An 18,366-nucleotide genomic window follows, 5' to 3' on the forward strand; every position below is an offset into this window, starting at 1 on the left:
AGAGGAACTCATTTATAACCCATAATCAGTTATTCACAATCTACACATGGAAGTAAATTGGCCCCTCATTGAGAAGCTACAGCATTAAATGCTTTGTATGTATTTTAATATAAAACTGTATAAAAGTGCAATGATGCATACTGACAACTTTATCTCATGATCATTTTGTACTTCTACTTTAAAAACTGCATCAGTGATCGTCCGGCTGACTGTAGAAAAACAGTGTTCACGTTTTTTACGAAATGCACACATCACATCTCCAAAGTAGCTGACCAATCACAACAGAGTCGGCCAGCTAACCAATCAGAGCAGACTGGGCTCTGGTTTCAGACAGAGGGTGAAAAGAGGTGCTGCAGCACAGGCTGTATGATAAAAAATAAAGAGCTTTCTGAACATTAAAGCATAACCATCGCTCGGGGAGATATTAGACATTGGGTCAGGAATAATTAGTGAAGACAAACTGAATTAATAAAGGGAATATAGCATTTTCTATTTTATTTTATTTTTATTTTTGGGGGGAGTAGATAATTCTGAGGAATAAGAGGAAAATATCTGAACTATTTCAGTGATTAGATACTGTTTCATTAGCCGATGTGTTTTAATATGGATATGGTTTAATCACATGACTGGGCAAAAAAAAAAAACTTCCCGCCTCTCACTAGTTTCATCCTTCATTAGCTTCTTGATTCATCACAAAAGGTAGATAAAAATGGGCTATCTAAAACAAATTGACATTGAAAACTTCAAGTCATGGCGAGGGAAGAAAGTTATCGGTCCTTTTATGCGATTTAATTGTATAATCGGGACAAACGGCTCTGGTAAGTTAACTTTTACCTTGAACGGTTGCTAACTCTCTAGCTAGCTAACATTAGCTGTCGATGCTACTAGCAAGTTCTCTTTTATACAAAACTCTAAATGTAATTTTTAAGTTAATTGAATTTTTAAAAACATTTTTTAAAATGAGAGCATCATTGGTCTTTGTAAATTATACTCTTGTACTCCCATTATTTATGTAGTGTAATTATGTTTTTGGCACAAACGACTCCAGTATTATGTTCGCTGTTGATGCTGCTAGCATGTTAGCTTAGCCTAATTATGATAAAGCTAGCATTATGCTAATATTACATTTGAATAGGTCCAAAATTGGATCTCTTTTATAAAGTATGAACAATATTAAGAACTAATAAATATAATGCATGTTTTAATTAAACCATCATTTATATTTGAGCATCATTAATCTGTGTTAAACTAACGGCTATGTTTAAAAAACATGTCTAGGTAAATCCAATGTGATGGACGCCATAAGTTTCGCCATGGGGGAGCGGGCTACCTGTCTCCGGGTGAAGCACCTCCGGGAGCTGATACACGGAGCCCACATCGGGAGGCCTGTGACCGACACAGCCAGAGTCTCCATGCGGTACTGCGACGAAGAGGACAAGGAGACCGTGTTCTGCAGGAGTATTGTCGGTCAGTTTAATACGTTTATTTTATTACCTGAGCATTACTTTAGGTTCACTGTTCAGAAAGCAACAGGTGGTTTAATGGAGGGCATGTCAAAGGGAATAAAGGGCTGCAAATAACTATAATTTTCAATACCAATAAATCTGTTGAATATTCTAGATTATTCGATTAATGTTTTAGTCTTAAAATCTCAGAAATACTGCCAAACAATAATCGAAATGTTTACATAAAACCCACAAATATTCAGTTTAATATGATAGAAAGAACTAAATTGCCTAGAGGCAGAAAACAAACATTTTCGATCATTTTTGCATTAAAATGCACCTCAATTATAAAAAGAATAGTCGATTAGGTGGACAGTTATTCATTGCACCTCTATAATAAGTTGCCTAGTGTCCTAGAAAGAATAGCAAAAAATCAATTTTATCTGCCAAGTTTTGATAAATCATCTGCTGCCAAATATTGTATTTTTTAAGGGGACTCGTCTGAGTATCGCATCAATGGTGTACATGTCTCTCTGGCCAAATACTTGGAGGCGCTGGAGAAAATCGGCATTGTGACCAAAGCTCGAAACTGTTTGGTGTTCCAGGTAAACACTATCGTCAAGATTTGTGTAAATACACTTGCTGTATTATAAAATATTTGTGAAGAGGGAGATATCAAGATTATAAGTATACAAACCAAGGACAGTTGTATTTCCTTTGCTGCTTGTTATAATATTCATGTAATAGCTTTAACAAATTGTTATGTAGCAATAATACCTTACAAACAAGTCTGTAAATCATTGTTCTCATCACAAGGGGGCAGTGGAGTCCATCGCTCTGAAGGACCCAAAGGAGAGGACCAAGATGTTCGAGTGCATCAGTCATTCTAAAGAGTATGCTGCAGAGTATGAACAGAAGAAAGAGGCGCTGATGAAGGCCAGAGAGGACACTCAGTTTCACTTTAACAAGAAGAAATCTGCTACTGTGGAGAGAAAACAGATGTCGCTGGAAAGAATAGAGGTAAAATCATCACAAAACTACATCACTATAATCTTTCTGCACTCTCAGCTACAGGGGCTTGTTCACTCCAGTTTCCGAAGTCACCACAACCTTGCAGGTATTTCCTGACAGCTTCATTTATAACCACTCACAGACAAATCTGGCTCAGAGCAGGTGGCTTGAATAAATGGTGTGGAGGACACAGTGCTCCTTCAGTACAATCTAGTGATGTCCCGATCAAGGATCTTTACCCAAAGAGCCCAATCACATTCCTTCTATTTTCCTAGATACTACAGCTGGACAGTGCACACTTGAAGCACATTACAGTATTTAAAATCAACCAAATGTGTGTGCTTACTATCAATTATTAACCTTTTTACATATTGAGTACACGCTTCTCTGGAAATCCACCTAAATGTTGCTCTTCTGTTTATTTACGTTTTTTAGTTCATTCTAGGGTGCGACCCACTCCCTGTTAATGTAGCTGCTGAAATATCTTTATTGTGGCTTATATTACTGATTTCTGTGTGCTCACGTGATTGGCTTTTTAGCATCGACTAGACTGTAGTGTAGTGACATTCATTTTTATTTCCTGACCCTTCACCACCCACTCGTCCAGGCTAAAAGATACCAGGCACTGGTAGACGAGATTGACCAGAACCAGCTGCAGCTGAGCCTGGCGGAGCTCTATCACAACTTGCAAGGAGTCCGCACCTTCAGCGACACCCTGACGGAGAAACAGCAGTTGGCAGCCGCTCAGAGCAATAAACTGCTGAATGCCGAGCAGAAGTTCAAAACCTTAAAGAAGGAACATGGACGCCTCAGCAGGGAGCAGCAGCAGATGGACAAGGAGATCCAGTTTGTGATTTTAAAAAAATGAAAGCTTGTTACTGTTATTCAACCTTTAAAACTAGGAAAATAACTTCACTTAGATATTACAATATCCAAAATGTAGGAGGATATGTTGTGTTATATCATGATATCAATATTGTGTAGCTGTAAGCCAAAGTACAGCGAATGGATTTATTACATTTGTTCTGAAAAGCTGATTTGTGTCTCTATGTAGGGCTGTATAACAGTAATACCTTCTATGTTAGCATTTGTTTCATCATAATACATTTAATTTCTAGAGCAGTCTTTAGTTACTTTAACACACTTCACATAGACTGGCTTTAATTCATAAGTCAGTTGATTTCTAATGGCATGTAATATAAATACATGGCCATTAACACCTACACTACTAGAATAACTTGGTGTCTCACTGTTCTCCAGCGCCCAGGAGCATACCCTGTCCCAGTGTCGAGCTCACTACATCAAAGCCCAGGTTAACACCTCCCATCACATGAAGAAGGCCATGGATCTCCACGCTGCTCTGAGGAAGATTCAGAAACTGATTGCTATCAAAGAGCAGGAGCTGGCAGAGGGACAGGAGGAGATCTGTGAGCTGGAGCGCACCTGGAGGAACTACGAGAAGCAAACCCAGGAGAAAGCAGCCGCCCTGAGGAAAATCATCGAGCTGGACGAGGATCAGGTGAGTCCCATCAAACCAGAAAAATATTGCTGATAAGAGGTTTGAGTCGGGTGTTTTACTTTTAAAAGCACAGGCTTCAGGAGTTGAGGCATATCAACTTCATGGATTTAATTTAATCTTATCTAACCAACCAAACTTTATTTGCAACTGAACACATATTAAGCAAAAATGTACATGGTCCAGGAATCAGACAGCATTATACTGTAAGCCATTGTTTGTATATTTATTTTCTGTATTCTTTTCTTCTTTTCTTGTGTTTCTGCCCCAGTTTGAGCGATACAAAGAGCTGAAGGGGCTCACCCGCAAGCAGGGAGCTGTCTTTACCCAGAAGGCGGAGAAGCTGCACTGGGAGGTCAGAGCGGAACGGGAGAAGATGGCGTTCGACCAGCGCAGGAAGAAGGAAGTGGAGGTACTGTCAGTGCGGCCAATACACATCTTTGAAGTTTATCATCATGGATTGGACAACTGCATATTTAACACTTCAATACCTGATTATTTTGGCCACTTGGAGATTTTAACAAGTTATTTAGCAGTTACAGATCAAAGATATTGTTAGTTTGGAGTTTGTGTCCACTTCATGAATCTAAGTTCAACATCATCTATTGTAGGCTTCCATCAGGAGCAACCAGACTCAGCTGGAGGATCTCACACGCAGAGCAGAGAAGCTCGAAGCATACTCCACGTCCTGCACGTACGGTCAAGTGCACACATTCCACCACATGCAGCCGCTGACTTTATCATTTATTATTATTAATGAATTACCAGGTCATCCCTGGAAGAGTTCCGTCAGCTGGAGGAGAGTATGAGCGCGGAGCTGCAGCGAGGCCGGCAGCGTAGCATGGAGGTGAACCAGGAGCTGGGTAAGGTGCTGGAGGAGCTGGGGAACGCCCGCCTTGACAGCCAGGAGAGCCGGAGAATGCTGCGACGCAAAGAGATGCTGGACAGGCTGCGCAGACTCTACCCTGAGACTGTGGTGAGAGACAGAGGGGCTTCAGGAGGAGGGACCCTTATGCGGTGAAAGGCAGAAGACTGAAGGCGTGTTCATTAAGGAAATAATTGTCTCTGATAAAAACTACAACCAACGAGTCAATCTGATCCAATTTGCACTTTTATGATCCAATATTATCCTTTTGTCCACATGTTTGAGTGTAACGTAAATATTTTTACATTCCTGTCCCAGTTTGGTCGTCTGTCTGACCTGTGCAGCCCGACTCATAAGAAGTACCAGCTGGCCGTCATCAAGGTGTTTGGACACTTCATGAACGCCATCGTAGTGGCTACAGAGAAAGTGGCCCAAGACTGCATCTTTTTCATTAAGGAGGAGCGAGCTGAACGTGAGACCTTCCTGCCCCTCGACTACTTGGATGTAAGGAATTTTTCGGGATATTTGGGAGATTTCAGTCGAAAGTAAATTACATTAAACCATTTTTACTTTGTGCTCAGGTGAATCCCCTGAATGAGCGGCTGAGGGAGGTTCCCGGGGCGAAGTTGGTGGTAGACGTTGTTCAGATTAGCAACTCTATAGGTGCCGCCCAACTGAAGAAGGTGGTGCAGTTTGTCTGTGGCAACGCGTTGGTGTGTGACACAATCAAAGAAGCAAAGAGTGTGGCCTTCGGCGGGAGGGAGCGCCTCAAGGTACGTTTTTCCCTTAAGACGCAGACATCAAAGTTCAACAGTAAAGTCTTTTTGTTTTCTGACAGAGCTTGTAATCTTGTAAATAATAATACATTGTAATTGCAGAATGCACTGCTAGCCTTTTTATATAAAAGAGTAGGCCTAGTACGATATGACAATAAACCTTTTGAATCTTTGAATATAGTTCAGAGGAAAAGCACCAATGACAAACCAAGATGAGGACGAAATGTTCAGAGTTAAACATTTCATAACTTATACCAGAAAAACACTCTCATATTCTCTGAGATTATGAAGTCACAAATCTACAAGAGAAATCCATCTGTCTAATGTGTTTTACTTCCTGATGCACCAAAGCCATCCCCTCCAAATCTGTTTGTTGTTTTCTTCTGAATTCAGGGCAACCTTGCAAAGCAATGTGTTCTATTGTAAAAAAAAAGCAAACCTGTCACTGCTTACTGAGTAACATGTAAGGCCAGCAGACGTGTAATCAGATGTGTTTCCTGCAGACGGTAGCTCTGGACGGGACGTTGTTTTCAAAATCAGGCACGATCTCCGGAGGCTCCAGTTACCTGCGGACCAAAGCTCGTATTTGGGACGAGGAGGACATGCTGCAGCTGAAGGAACGCAAATACCAGCTGACAGCAGAGATGCGCGTGAGTACACACACAAAATTTCCCTCTGGGGCGTAGTTAATTACTTCTTCTATGATTAAATTGTTATTCACCTTCACTCTGTGTTTTTGTCCTGTGACAGGATTTGATGAAGCTAAGGCGGAAGGAGTCAGTGCTGAAGGAGGTCATTGCTCAGGCTCAGGGCTGTCAGACTCGCCTGAAATACTCCAAAACGGAGCTGGATAACATTAGGAAGAAAGACATCCTTAGATGGCAAGCGGTAGGGTCACTGAACTCTGATCTTCTCAGATGTCCTCTCATAAGGACACTGTGTTCTTTGACATGACTCCTGTTAATTGTTTTCAGGAGATTTCTCGTATGGAGAGTGAGTTAGCAAACCTGGACTCTCAGATCCAGATGCAGCTGGCGAGCGTGGAGGCAAAGGCTGCAGGGATGGTGATGCTCAGAGAGCGGGTCGACCAGGTACTGCTGACTTAACACCATGATGAACTTTTGACTGCATTTGTGTTCATTATGCTGAGTCTGCCAGGGAGCTCATGCCATTACTAATTTGCTAAGATGTTAAATTAAGCTGAATAAAACCAGGTTGGTGTCTCTTCATCAGTCTCAATCAATCAGTATTTCTCAGATTTTACAGTTGTATATATTAGTTTCATCCTGTTTTGTGCATGTTTGTCTCTTCTGTACACACAACATGCTATTTATGTCTGTGTCCAGGGACAGAAACCCTTCGTCTGTAGCTCTTCTTGAGGTTTCTTTTGGAAGTTTTTCTCTTGTCTGAATGGTCCAAGGATAGATGTTTGTGTCAATGAATAAAACTTGCTTGACTTGACTTTAACTGTGTATATGCTTTGTGTGTTTAGATGGAGGACCATCTGTTTTCTGACTTCTGTGCTGAGATTGGAATAGACAGCATCAGACAGTACGAGCAGGAGAACCTGAAATATCAGACCGAGCTCGACAAGAAACGGTATGAAAAACACAGGGATGAAAGAAGAGTGGCTTCTCAAGTATTAAGTGAGGAAGTTTGAATGGTTTCCCGATCACCAAGAATAACACAAGATATTTGAAAGAATCTCAGAATTATTCTAACCACCAATATCTGTAACACACTTAAACAAAAGCGTGACGTTTTTAAAGGTTTCATCGACATTAGAGAGAATTGCTTTTTTCAAGTTTTCATTTAATGATTTAGCTTCTGAGAGAATCTTTACTAAGATACTATGTGTTTTAATCTAATGAGACTATAAAACAATCATTCAAAATATATTAAACATACAGTGGGGCAAAAAAGTATTTAGTCAGCCACCAATTGTGCAAGTTCTCCCATTTAAAAAGATGAGAGAGGCCTGTAATTTTTATCATAGGTATACCTCAACTATGAGAGACAACTTGAGAAAAGAAAATCCAGGAAATCACATTGTAGGATTTTTAAATAATTTATTTTCAAATTATTGTGGAAAATAAGTATTTGGTCAATAACAAAAGTTCATCTCAATACTTTGTTATATACCCTTAGTTGGCAATGACAGAGGTCAAACGTTTTCTGTAAGTCTTCACAAGGTTTTCACACACTGTTGCTGGTATTTTGGCCCATTCCTCCATGCAGATCTCCTCTAAAGCAGTGATGTTTTGGGGCTGTCGCTGGGCAACACAGACTTTCAACTCCCTCCAAAGATTTTCTATGGGGTTGAGATCTGGAGACTGGCTAGGCCACTCCAGGACCTTGAAATGCTTCTTACGAAGCCACTCCTTCGTTGCCCTGGCGGTGTGTTTGGGATCATTGTCATGCTGAAAGACCCAGCCACGCTTCATCTTCAGTGCCCTTGCTGATGGAAGGAGGTTTTCACTCAAAATCTCACGATACATGGCCCCATTCATTCTTTCTTTTACACGGATCAGTCGTCCTGGTCCCTTTGCAGAAAAACAGCCCCAAAGCATGATGTTTCCACCCCCATGCTTCACAGTAGGTGTGGTGTTCTTTGGATGCAACTCTGCATTCTTTCTCCTCCAAACACGACTGTGAGCGGGATGGCTCAGGTAACAGGTAAGAGACGGAAGCGTTCGGCGTTGGGCAAAAACAATGCGTTTATTGGTTGAGAATTGTGCACACTACAGGCAGCTCCGCGGTACTTTCCGAGCGGGGAAGGCCAGGACGGGGTGTGTCGTCTTCCCAGGACCCAGCCTACTGCAAGACAGATCAGAACCAGGTTACCAACATGCCTTATATTAAACGCCTGATTACCTGATTCCGATCAGCTGTCTGGTCTCCGGCCGAGCCACTCCCCTCACCCCAGCAGCCGGCGCTCTAACCACACCCGGCTGCCACATACCCCCACCGCCCGACTCAGGCCGGGATCCCGCCGGCCGACAGCCGACCTCCCCCCCCCCCCTCCGCCGAGCGGGAGAGGAAATCGGCCACGACCATCCGGTTACCCGGCCTGTGGATCACCTTGAAGTTAAACGGCTGTAACGCCAGATACCAACGAGTGATCCGGGCGTTGGCATCCTTCATGCGGTGGAGCCACTGGAGCGGGGCATGGTCCGAATAGAGGGTGAAAGGGCGCCCCAGGAGGTAGTAACGCAGGGCGCCGACCGCCCACCGTATGGCGAGGCACTCCTTTTCCACCGTACTGTAGTTCACCTCCCTCTGAGCCAGCTTACGGCTAATGTACAGTACGGGGCGGTCGACCCCCTCTACCTGCTGGGACAAAACGGCCCCCACCCCACTGTTCGAGGCGTCGGTCTGCAAAACAAAAGGTAGAGAGAAGTTAGGGGTGAACAGAAGCGGCTTTCCACAGAGGGCTTTCTTAACCCTCTCAAACGCCAGCTGACATTGCTCCGTCCACTGGACCGGATCTGAAGCACCCTTTCGGGTCAGGTCGGTCAGAGGGCTGGTCAGCTCCGAAAAGGCGGGGATGAACCGCCTGTAGTAACCGGCCAGCCCCACGAACCTCCTGACCTCTTTTTTCGTCTTGGGCACCGGACAGGCAGAAATGGCGGCAGTTTTCTCTATCTGTGGCCGCACCTGCCCGCCGCCCAAGTGGTACCCCAGATACCGTACCTCCCTCCGCCCAACCGCACACTTCTTTGGGTTGGCCGTGAGCCCCGCCTGCCTCAGGGACTCGAGCACTGCCCCCACCTGCTGCATATGCTGCCCCCATGTCTCACTGTGGATGATGACATCATCCAAGTAAGCAGCAGCATATGCAGAGTGGGGACGCAGCACTCTGTCCATGAGCCGTTGGAAGGTGGCTGGAGCCCCGAACAACCCGAAAGGAAGTGTGACAAACTGGTACAAACCGTACGGAGTGGAGAAGGCCGTTTTTTCCTTCGACTCTGGAGAAAGGGGAATCTGCCAGTAGCCCTTGGTTAAATCCAGTGTCGTATAAAAACGAGCAGTGCCTAGCCGGTCCAGGAGTTCGTCGACCCGGGGCATTGGATAAGCATCGAATTTGGACACCTCGTTAACCCTGCGGTAGTCCACACAGAACCGGATTGACCCGTCCGGCTTATGTACCAGCACGACAGGGCAACACCAGTCACTGGTGGACTCTTCTATTACTCCCATCTCTAGCATAGCCTGAAGCTCCGCCTGAACAATTTTCCTCTTGTGTTCAGGCAGCCGATAGGGCCGTGAACGAATGGCCACGCCCGGGGGCGTTTCTATGCGGTGGTTTATGAGAGAGGTACGCCCTGGCAGCGGGGAGAACACGTCGGCAAACCGCCCTTGCAACGCGGCAATGTCTGCCACCTGACCGGGTGAGAGATGGTCGCCGCAACAGACCGGGGCTAATTCGGTGTTAATAATGACCTCCGGTCCCAACTCATCTCTCTCTATCACCGTGGTGGCCAGAGAAGCAGACGCCACTTCCCTCCATGTTTTAAGGAGGTTTACGTGGTAGATCTGTGTTGCTCCCCCCCTGTCAGAACGCACCAGCTCATAATCTACGTCCCCCACTCGTCGTGTGACCACGAAGGGCCCTTGCCACTTGGCGAGTAATTTGGAGCTGGAAGTTGGGAGTAACACAAGTACTTTATCTCCCGGTGAAAATTGTCTCAGTTTCGACCCTCTGTTGTACAGGCGCTGCTGACGTTCCTGAGCCTGCAGCAAATTCTCCCGTGATAACTGCCCCAGTGAATGGAGTTTTGCTCGCAGGTCCATAACGTACTGAATTTCGTTTTTACTTGTGCTCGGACCCTCCTCCCAGTTTTCTTTAAATAGGTCCAAAACACCCCGTGGCTTCCTGCCAAACAGCAGTTCAAAGGGAGAAAATCCCGTGGAGGACTGAGGCACCTCCCGCACTGCAAACAACAGAGGGTCTAGCCATTTATCCCAATTACGGCTATCCTCGTGAACGAACTTACGAACCATGTTCTTTAGCGTTTTGTTAAACCGCTCCACCAGGCCATCGGTCTGTGGATGGTAAACACTAGTCCGGATCGAGCGGACGCCCAACAGTTCATACAGCTCGCGTAGTGTGCGTGACATAAATGACGTGCCCTGGTCAGTCAGGATCTCTTTCGGGATCCCGACTCGGGAGATTATATGAAACAGTGCCTGTGCAACGCTCTTTGCAGAGATATTGCGCAACGGCACTGCCTCGGGATATCGTGTTGCATAATCCACTAGGACGAGTACAAAGCGATATCCCCGTGCACTCCGGTCTAATGGCCCGATGAGGTCCATACCAACTCTCTCAAAAGGCACCTCAATTAATGGGAGTGGGCGCAGAGGCGCTTTTGGGGTGGCCGGCGGATTAACCAGCTGACATTCGCTGCAGGATGCACACCACCGCTTCACATCCGCGCGAATGCCCGGCCAATAAAATCGGGCCATGATCCGGTGTAGTGTCTTATCGTACCCTAGGTGACCTGACATGGGGTTGTGATGAGCCGCCTGGAAAATCATTTCCCGACGGCTTTGTGGTACCAACAACTGGGTATTGATCTCTCCTGTCTGTGTGTCACGGCTCACACGATACAGCCTGTCCCTAATAACAACAAAGTGGGGGTGTGCGAGTGCTGTGTTTGGGTGGAGCTGGGAGCCATCAATACTCACCACCTGATCGAAAGCGTGCTGAAGGGTCCCGTCCCTAGACTGTTCGAGGGGGAAATCCTCAACCGGGAACACCGGCGGGGGCAGAGGGGCCTCCCCGGCACCCTCCGGTGGTAGAGGGACCTCCCCGGCCCCCTCCGTGTCTGTTCCCCCTTCGTCGCCGTCAGCCGCTTCGCCACTAAACACAGCACACCACTCACATTTCCCTGACTCCCGTGAACGCACCCCCATAGCCCTCGCTAGCTTAGCAAACCCCGGCCAATTTGTTCCCAAGATCAGAGGGTGCGTGAGGCGAGTACTAACTCCAGCCCTGACTCTATGCTTTTTTCCCCTAAAAGATATTTCCAGAGTCACCTCCGGGTACTGGTGAATATCCCCATGCACACACCTCACCTTCACCCACGATGCTTCCACCAATGCCCCCGGCCGAACCAAGCGCTGATGGATCATCGTCTGATTACAGCCCGTGTCCATCAGAGCCTGGTGGGTACCCCCCTGTATACATACCGGTATACGGTACGTCCCTTCTAAACCGGGGGAGGCAACTGGCGGTCCCGCAACCCGGACCAACTGTCCGACCTCCATCATGGGACACTCCCGCCGGAAGTGGCCGGGCCGCCCGCGCCGCCAGCACTCCTGCCCTGGCGCCTGAGGAGCCCCCCGTGGTGCCGGACGACCAGAGGCGGAGGCTGGATCCTGGGGAGAGAGAGAGAGAGAGAGATGAGGTAGGGCTTGGGTGGGAAGGGGCCGGGTCGTGGGTTGAGGGGAACGCGGTGCAGCGGCTGCTGTCGGGAACCTCCTCCTTGGGGCTGGAACGGGTCGGTCCGCGGGGACGACAGGTTGTCGGGGCTCCTCCTTCATGCTCCGCCGGGGAAGCGAAAGGTGGTCCTCCGCGAGGACGACGGCTGCCTCCAGGCTGGCAGGGCGGTGACACTGGACCCAATTCGCCGTTGACGATGGCAGCCCGGCGACAAACTGCTCCAGTGCCACCTGCTCCATGACGTCCTCGGCGGAGCGCATCCCCGGCTGAAGCCAGCGCCTCGCCGCATCGAGGAGCTGCTTCGCGTAGGAGAAGGGGCGGCCAGCGTCCTCGAAGGGAAGGGCCCTGAACCGGCGGCGGTGTCCCTCTGGTGTGCTGCCGAGCCGGTCCAGGATGGCCCTCCGCAACTGCTTGTACTCATGTCGATCGGACGCTGGCAGGCTGTGGGCGGCTAGCTGCGCTGCCCCGGCCAGCAGGGGAAGAAGCCGCACAGCCCACTCCTCCTCCGGCCACCCGCACGCCGCCGCAGTGCCCTCGAATATGTCCAGATAAGCCTCTGGGTCGTCGTCGGCTGACATCTTCTGGAGGGCAATCTGCGGCGGCCGGGCGGGGTTGGTCACCGGCTCGGCCTCCCGGGCGGCCGGACGCTGCAGCAGCTCCCGCAGGAGAGCACGGTCCTCCCGCTGGCTGGAGGCGATTACGAGGAGAGCCTCGCTCTGCTGCCGTTGTAGGGCCGTTGTGCTCTCCTGCATGAGGGCGAGACGCTGGAGGGCCTGGCCCAGCGGGCTTTCTCCTTCCGTCATCTGAGGGGTTCACGTCCCTGTTCAGGCGCCACTGTGAGCGGGATGGCTCAGGTAACAGGTAAGAGACGGAAGCGTTCGGCGTTGGGCAAAAACAATGCGTTTATTGGTTGAGAATTGTGCACACAACAGGCAGCTCCGCGGTACTTTCCGAGCGGGGAAGGCCAGGACGGGGTGTGTCGTCTTCCCAGGACCCAGCCTACTGCAAGACAGATCAGAACCAGGTTACCAACATGCCTTATATTAAACGCCTGATTACCTGATTCCGATCAGCTGTCTGGTCTCCGGCCGAGCCACTCCCCTCACCCCAGCAGCCGGCGCTCTAACCACACCCGGCTGCCACAACGACGAGTTGAGTTTTTACCAAAAAGTTCTATTTTGGTTTCATCTGACCATATGACATTCTCCCAATCCTCTTCCGGATCATCCAAATGCCCTCTAGCAAACTTCAGACGGGCCTGGACATGTACTGGCTTAAGCAGGGGGACACGTCTGGAACTGCAGGATTTAAGTCCCTGGCGGCGTAGTGTGTTACTGATGGTAGCCTCTGTTACTTTGGTCCCAGCTCTCTGCAGGTCATTCACTAGGTCCCCCCGTGTGGTTCTGGGATTTTTGCTCACCGTTCTTGTGATAATTTTGACCCCACGGGGTGAGATCTTGCATGGAGCCCCAGATCGAGGGAGATTAGCAGTGGTCTTGTATGTCTTCCAGTTTCTAATAATTGCTCCCACAGTTGATTTCTTCACACCAAGCTGCTTACCTATTGCAGATTCAGTTTTCCCAGCCTGGTGCAAGTCTACAATTTTGTCTCTGGTCTCCTTTGACAGCTCTTTGGTCTTGGCCATAGTGGAGTTTGGAGTATGACTGTTTGAGGTTGTGGACAGGTGTCTTTTATACTGATAACAAGTTCAAAAAGGTGCCATTAATACAGGTAACGAGTGGAGAACAGAGGAGCCTCTTAAAGAAGAAGTTACAGGTCTGTGAGAGCCAGAAATCTTGCTTGTTTGTAGGTGACCAAATACTTATTTTACCGAGGAATTTACCAATTAATTCATTAAAAATCCTACAATGAGATTTCCTGGATTTTTTTTTTCTCATTCTGTCTCTCATAGTTGAGGTATACCTATGATAGAAATTACAGGCCTCTCTCATCTTTTTAAATGGGAGAACTTGCACAATTGGTGGCTGACTAAATACTTTTTTGCCCCACTGTATATGTTTAGGTTCAGAATAATCTTGTGTATCTAGGTATTCTTTTTATTACGAACAAACTCTTTACATTGTCTCCTTTTAGCCTGGAGTTTGAGAGTCAGTGGACTCGCCTGAACGCACAGCTGGAGTACCAACGAGAACTACTGAAGCAGCAGAAGAACAAGTACCGCAAAATAGAGGAAGCCATTGACAAGGAGGAGAGAACCATGGCCGAGCAGAAGAAGGTAGTCATCTCAGGGTTTCATTCTGTGTTATCGTCAAACAAAAGTCCTTTAGTTAATAACTTTATATTTAATACCCTCTTATATTTTTACCTCCAAATTAAATTGAAAAACAAATGTATTTAGGAGTATTCCTGGATGTGAAATTAAACTTTTCAGCAGACTTTTTCAGTGTGATGTTTACTCTCCCAACCCCTCAGGAGATGGAGAGGCTGCTGGTTGCGGTGGAAGAGAGTCAGAGCAAACATCTGGAGCTGAAGAACCAGCTGCTGGCCAAGAAGGGCCAGATAGCCGCTGCCAAGGCTGAGCTGGACCAGAAAAGCCAGAGCCTCCAAGGGATCAACAAGTAACTCCACGGCTTACACTTCTAACTGCGCTGACATTTTATATATATATTAAGTATAATATTACCTATTAAAGCCCGGAATATGTGTGACACAATTTTAAAAGTATAATTGTGGTGTTTGTCTGCCTTCAGGGAGTTGGTGAAGCTCCAGCGGGAGGTGATGTCTGCAGAGGCGGCCTTGGAGCAGAAGCGTTTGTTCAGACACAACATGCTGCTCGGCTGCAAGATCCAGGGTCTGGCCCTCGTCATGCTGTCAGGGAACCTCAACGACATCAGCGGGATGCAGGTGATAAGAGAGAAAATTAACTCTATCTTTGCGCCATTTAGGGGCAGCTGTGGCTCAGGAGATAGAGCTGGCGTTTGCCAATAGGAAAGGTGCGGTTCGACCCCTAGCTGCAAACATTTTGATGTGTCGTGGGAAAGATACTTTATCCCAAATTGTGTGTTTGAATGTCAGTAAATGTAGGTGAAGGGTTTGATGTGCCGCAAGGACTCTATATTACCATTTAAAAGTCCTGCACACTAGACAAAAGCAAAAGATATTAAATTGAGCTGAAGTATCATATTTTGAAACAAACAAAAGAAACCCTGAGGATTTAAGAGAAACCAAATAAGTATTAATTCAACTTTCGGTGTCAGTATCACTTGATGACAGACTTTTCTCTGCAGCTGGACACAGAAACTGAAAGCACTTCCACCATGAACACCATGAGCGTCTATGAGAGAGAGGCACAGATGATCATCGACTACTCTGACCTGGACGCAGATTTTAGGGTGAGACACGAACCCTCAGCATTGTCCGAGAATATTCAGAGTTTTCCCCTTTGTGCTATTTATTCCTATGATCAGAAATGAATCTTGTAACATGCGTTGAATGTGTGTGCAGAGTCTGCAGACGGAGGAGGAGGTGGAGGCGTACATGGGGATGCTGAAGGAGTCCATCGCCACTTTAGAGGGAGTTCTGCAGCGGACCACTGCCCCCAACCTCAAAGCCCTGGATAAGATGAGGGAGGTGAAAGACAAGCTGCAAGGAGTGACAAACGGTATTCATCAAGTTTTAGTGACAAAAGGAAACTCCTGATAGATGTATTTAATATAATATAATATATAATACTTGTTTAGTAAAACTATGTGCATTTTTACTTCACATTTTGCCCCTCCCTCAGCATTTGAAGCCAGCACAAGAGCAGCCAGAAAATGCAGCCAGGAGTTTGAGCAAGTAAAAGCGAAGCGCCTGCAGCTCTTCACGCAGTGCTTCGAACACGTGTCTGTCGTCATCGATCAGATCTATAAAAGAATCTGCAGGAACAACAGCGCCCAGGTGAGGCTTCAGAAGCTCCACCACAGAAACAGATCCTATACGTGCGACTTAAAACCATCATGCTTGTGCAAAATATGAGACTGATAGGTGGCAAATTGATCATTGCATCTTCAGTGTACATCTTTTTCCTCAACATTGGGCATTGCAGAACATGTTACAAGAAGCTTTAAATGATAAGATCCTCTTTATGTGCTTCAGGCCATTCTGACTGCAGAGACTCCTGACGAGCCGTACCTCGGCGGCATCAACTACAACTGCGTGGCTCCGGGGAAACGCTTCATGTCCATGGACAACCTGTCGGGTGGAGAAAAGGCCATCGCCGCTCTCGCTCTCGTGTTCGCCATCCACAGGTAACACTGGGCTCACAACCTGACCCTGAAGCACACTAAGATTACTCTAGATTTAAGTTTAAAGTTGTATATGGCATATTTCAACACAAGGAAATTCAAAGTGCTTTACAGAAACAACAATAGAAGCATTAAGACATTGTGAGAGGGGATATGAACAATAATATATCAAAATGCACATAAAAGCAACCGATAACACGTGAAATAAACACAATTCAAAGTCTTGAACACCGGATTGACAAATCATTGACCAAAATCTGTTTTTGCTAGATATTAAATAATGTGGACAGATGGAAAACTACCCCCCATTATCCCCTCGGGACAAAAAAATAAAAAAGGAGATCAAATAAATATCACCACAGCTGTTGACACTACCAATTTCAGAAACAACAATGTTCCTTGTTGCCTGGGGGTACTTAACTTGTAATGGCTTATGAGTTTTTCAGTTGATGGATGGACTAATAAAGTCAAATAGGAGGTTCTGTTGATCCTCTCCTCTTCCACATCATCAACTTTAGAACACTTGCAAAACACTTGACATCTCCCTGAACCCCTCTTCATGTACTTCCTTCTGCAGCACTAGCACACATGATCTAATACCTGTTGCATCGGTTTTTATCGACCCTGGCTTTACCATTTGACCCACGTTGTTTGCTCGCTGCTGTCCTGTCTCTCAGTTTCCGCCCCGCTCCGTTCTTCATCTTGGACGAGGTGGATGCAGCGCTGGACAATACGAACATCGGCAAGGTAAGAAACCAGCTGTGTCCATTGTTTACCATTCATTTCTGTTACAGTAATTACCGTTAATCAACCAGAGATTCCAATACTCTCTAATTCCGGGCTAATTCTAATGTGAGGGTTTTCTGCTTTTTGTGTGTTTTGTATCATTTTAAACTGGATGTTTTTGGGCTTTGGTGTTGGTTGGACAATGCGTGATGATTGAGCGATCCCTTCTGTTTTTGGAGAATTGTGAGAAATGCAGTAAACCTTATTTTGCTTTCAGATAATCTTGTGTTGGACACAGCAAATACAAAATAATATAATCTATATAATATATTAAAATATTCGACTGTGCACTATTATCTTCTATGCATGGATTATATTTGTGCACGCGTGTTTTGTTTGTACCCAGGTGACGAGTTTCATCAGAGAGGAATCCAGAGAGACCTTGCAGATCATCGTCATCTCCCTGAAGGAGGAGTTCTTCTCCAAGTCTGACGCTTTGCTGGGAGTCTATTCAGATGTAAGAAACTTTTATAGCATTTTACAACTGCTGAGTTCCTATATGTTATGACAGTACTGCAAGTAGGTTTTTCTCTTCTCCACAGTTTGATGAATGCATGTTCAGCCACATTCTGTCCCTGGACCTGCGGCCCTACCCTCTGGTTGAAGATGAAAATGGGGAGGTAGAAGAACCTGCATGAAGCGCTTGCATGTTAGTCTATTACCATTTTGCTTTCTCAACTTTTGTTATCTTCATGTTATCTTCTAAATCCAATGAGGATTTCTATGTTCAATATTAGCTGGTTTTACAAGATTGAATTTACAAAAAATAAGTTTGTTAGAGTCGTTGAGTTGTTCCATGTTTATATAAAACAAATCTTACACTCGTTGTCAATAACAAGTCAGAAAACAAATTACAACATTCAAATGGTTAAATGGCAAAAACACCAGCTTTAAAAGATACGTATTTTCATGTTCAAAAAAATGTTGTGGCTGTTGTTTATACATCCAGGAAGTTTTGTTATTCCACTGTATCTTATTGTTGGCACTAAGGCCTTTGTTTTATGCATGTTCATTTTAAATGTTTTATATTCCAGTTGTGCTTTTCAGCACAGCTTTTGTCCTGTTTATTAAATCTACGGTGTTCCAGATGAACTTGACTATATGTTATTGTATGACACGGTGGAGGTCTGAATTGGCTACACAAGAACACAATTAGACTACCAGGTTTAAGGATGTTTAAAACCTTTCAAAGAAACACATACTTTCTAGCGATAGATATTCATCATGATCAAACTCCCTATCATTTATATTTCCACGGTACGCTGCTTAGGT

The 18,366-nt window shown here is 46.1% G+C and overlaps 1 protein-coding gene across 1 annotated transcript; it reads left to right on the top strand.

Annotated features, from left to right (window-relative positions):
• Positions 1-709: 709 nt before the first annotated feature.
• Positions 710-18,132, top strand: smc1b (structural maintenance of chromosomes 1B). Its single transcript, XM_063877276.1, has 25 exons — positions 710-818; positions 1,279-1,467; positions 1,938-2,050; positions 2,262-2,465; positions 3,064-3,302; positions 3,717-3,975; positions 4,244-4,384; positions 4,584-4,666; positions 4,741-4,948; positions 5,156-5,341; positions 5,419-5,610; positions 6,117-6,263; positions 6,364-6,501; positions 6,588-6,704; positions 7,106-7,212; positions 14,156-14,297; positions 14,495-14,640; positions 14,773-14,926; positions 15,310-15,414; positions 15,527-15,683; positions 15,807-15,961; positions 16,160-16,311; positions 16,986-17,055; positions 17,441-17,551; positions 17,637-18,132. Exons 1-25 carry the CDS (start codon positions 710-712, stop codon positions 17,730-17,732), a joined length of 3,720 nt encoding a protein of 1,239 aa, XP_063733346.1. The 3' UTR covers positions 17,733-18,132.
• Positions 18,133-18,366: the final 234 nt, after the last annotated feature.

The sequence above is a fragment of the Eleginops maclovinus genome, chromosome 2 (genome assembly GCF_036324505.1).
Source record: "Eleginops maclovinus isolate JMC-PN-2008 ecotype Puerto Natales chromosome 2, JC_Emac_rtc_rv5, whole genome shotgun sequence".
In the NCBI taxonomy this organism is placed as follows: Eukaryota; Metazoa; Chordata; class Actinopteri; order Perciformes; family Eleginopidae; genus Eleginops; species Eleginops maclovinus.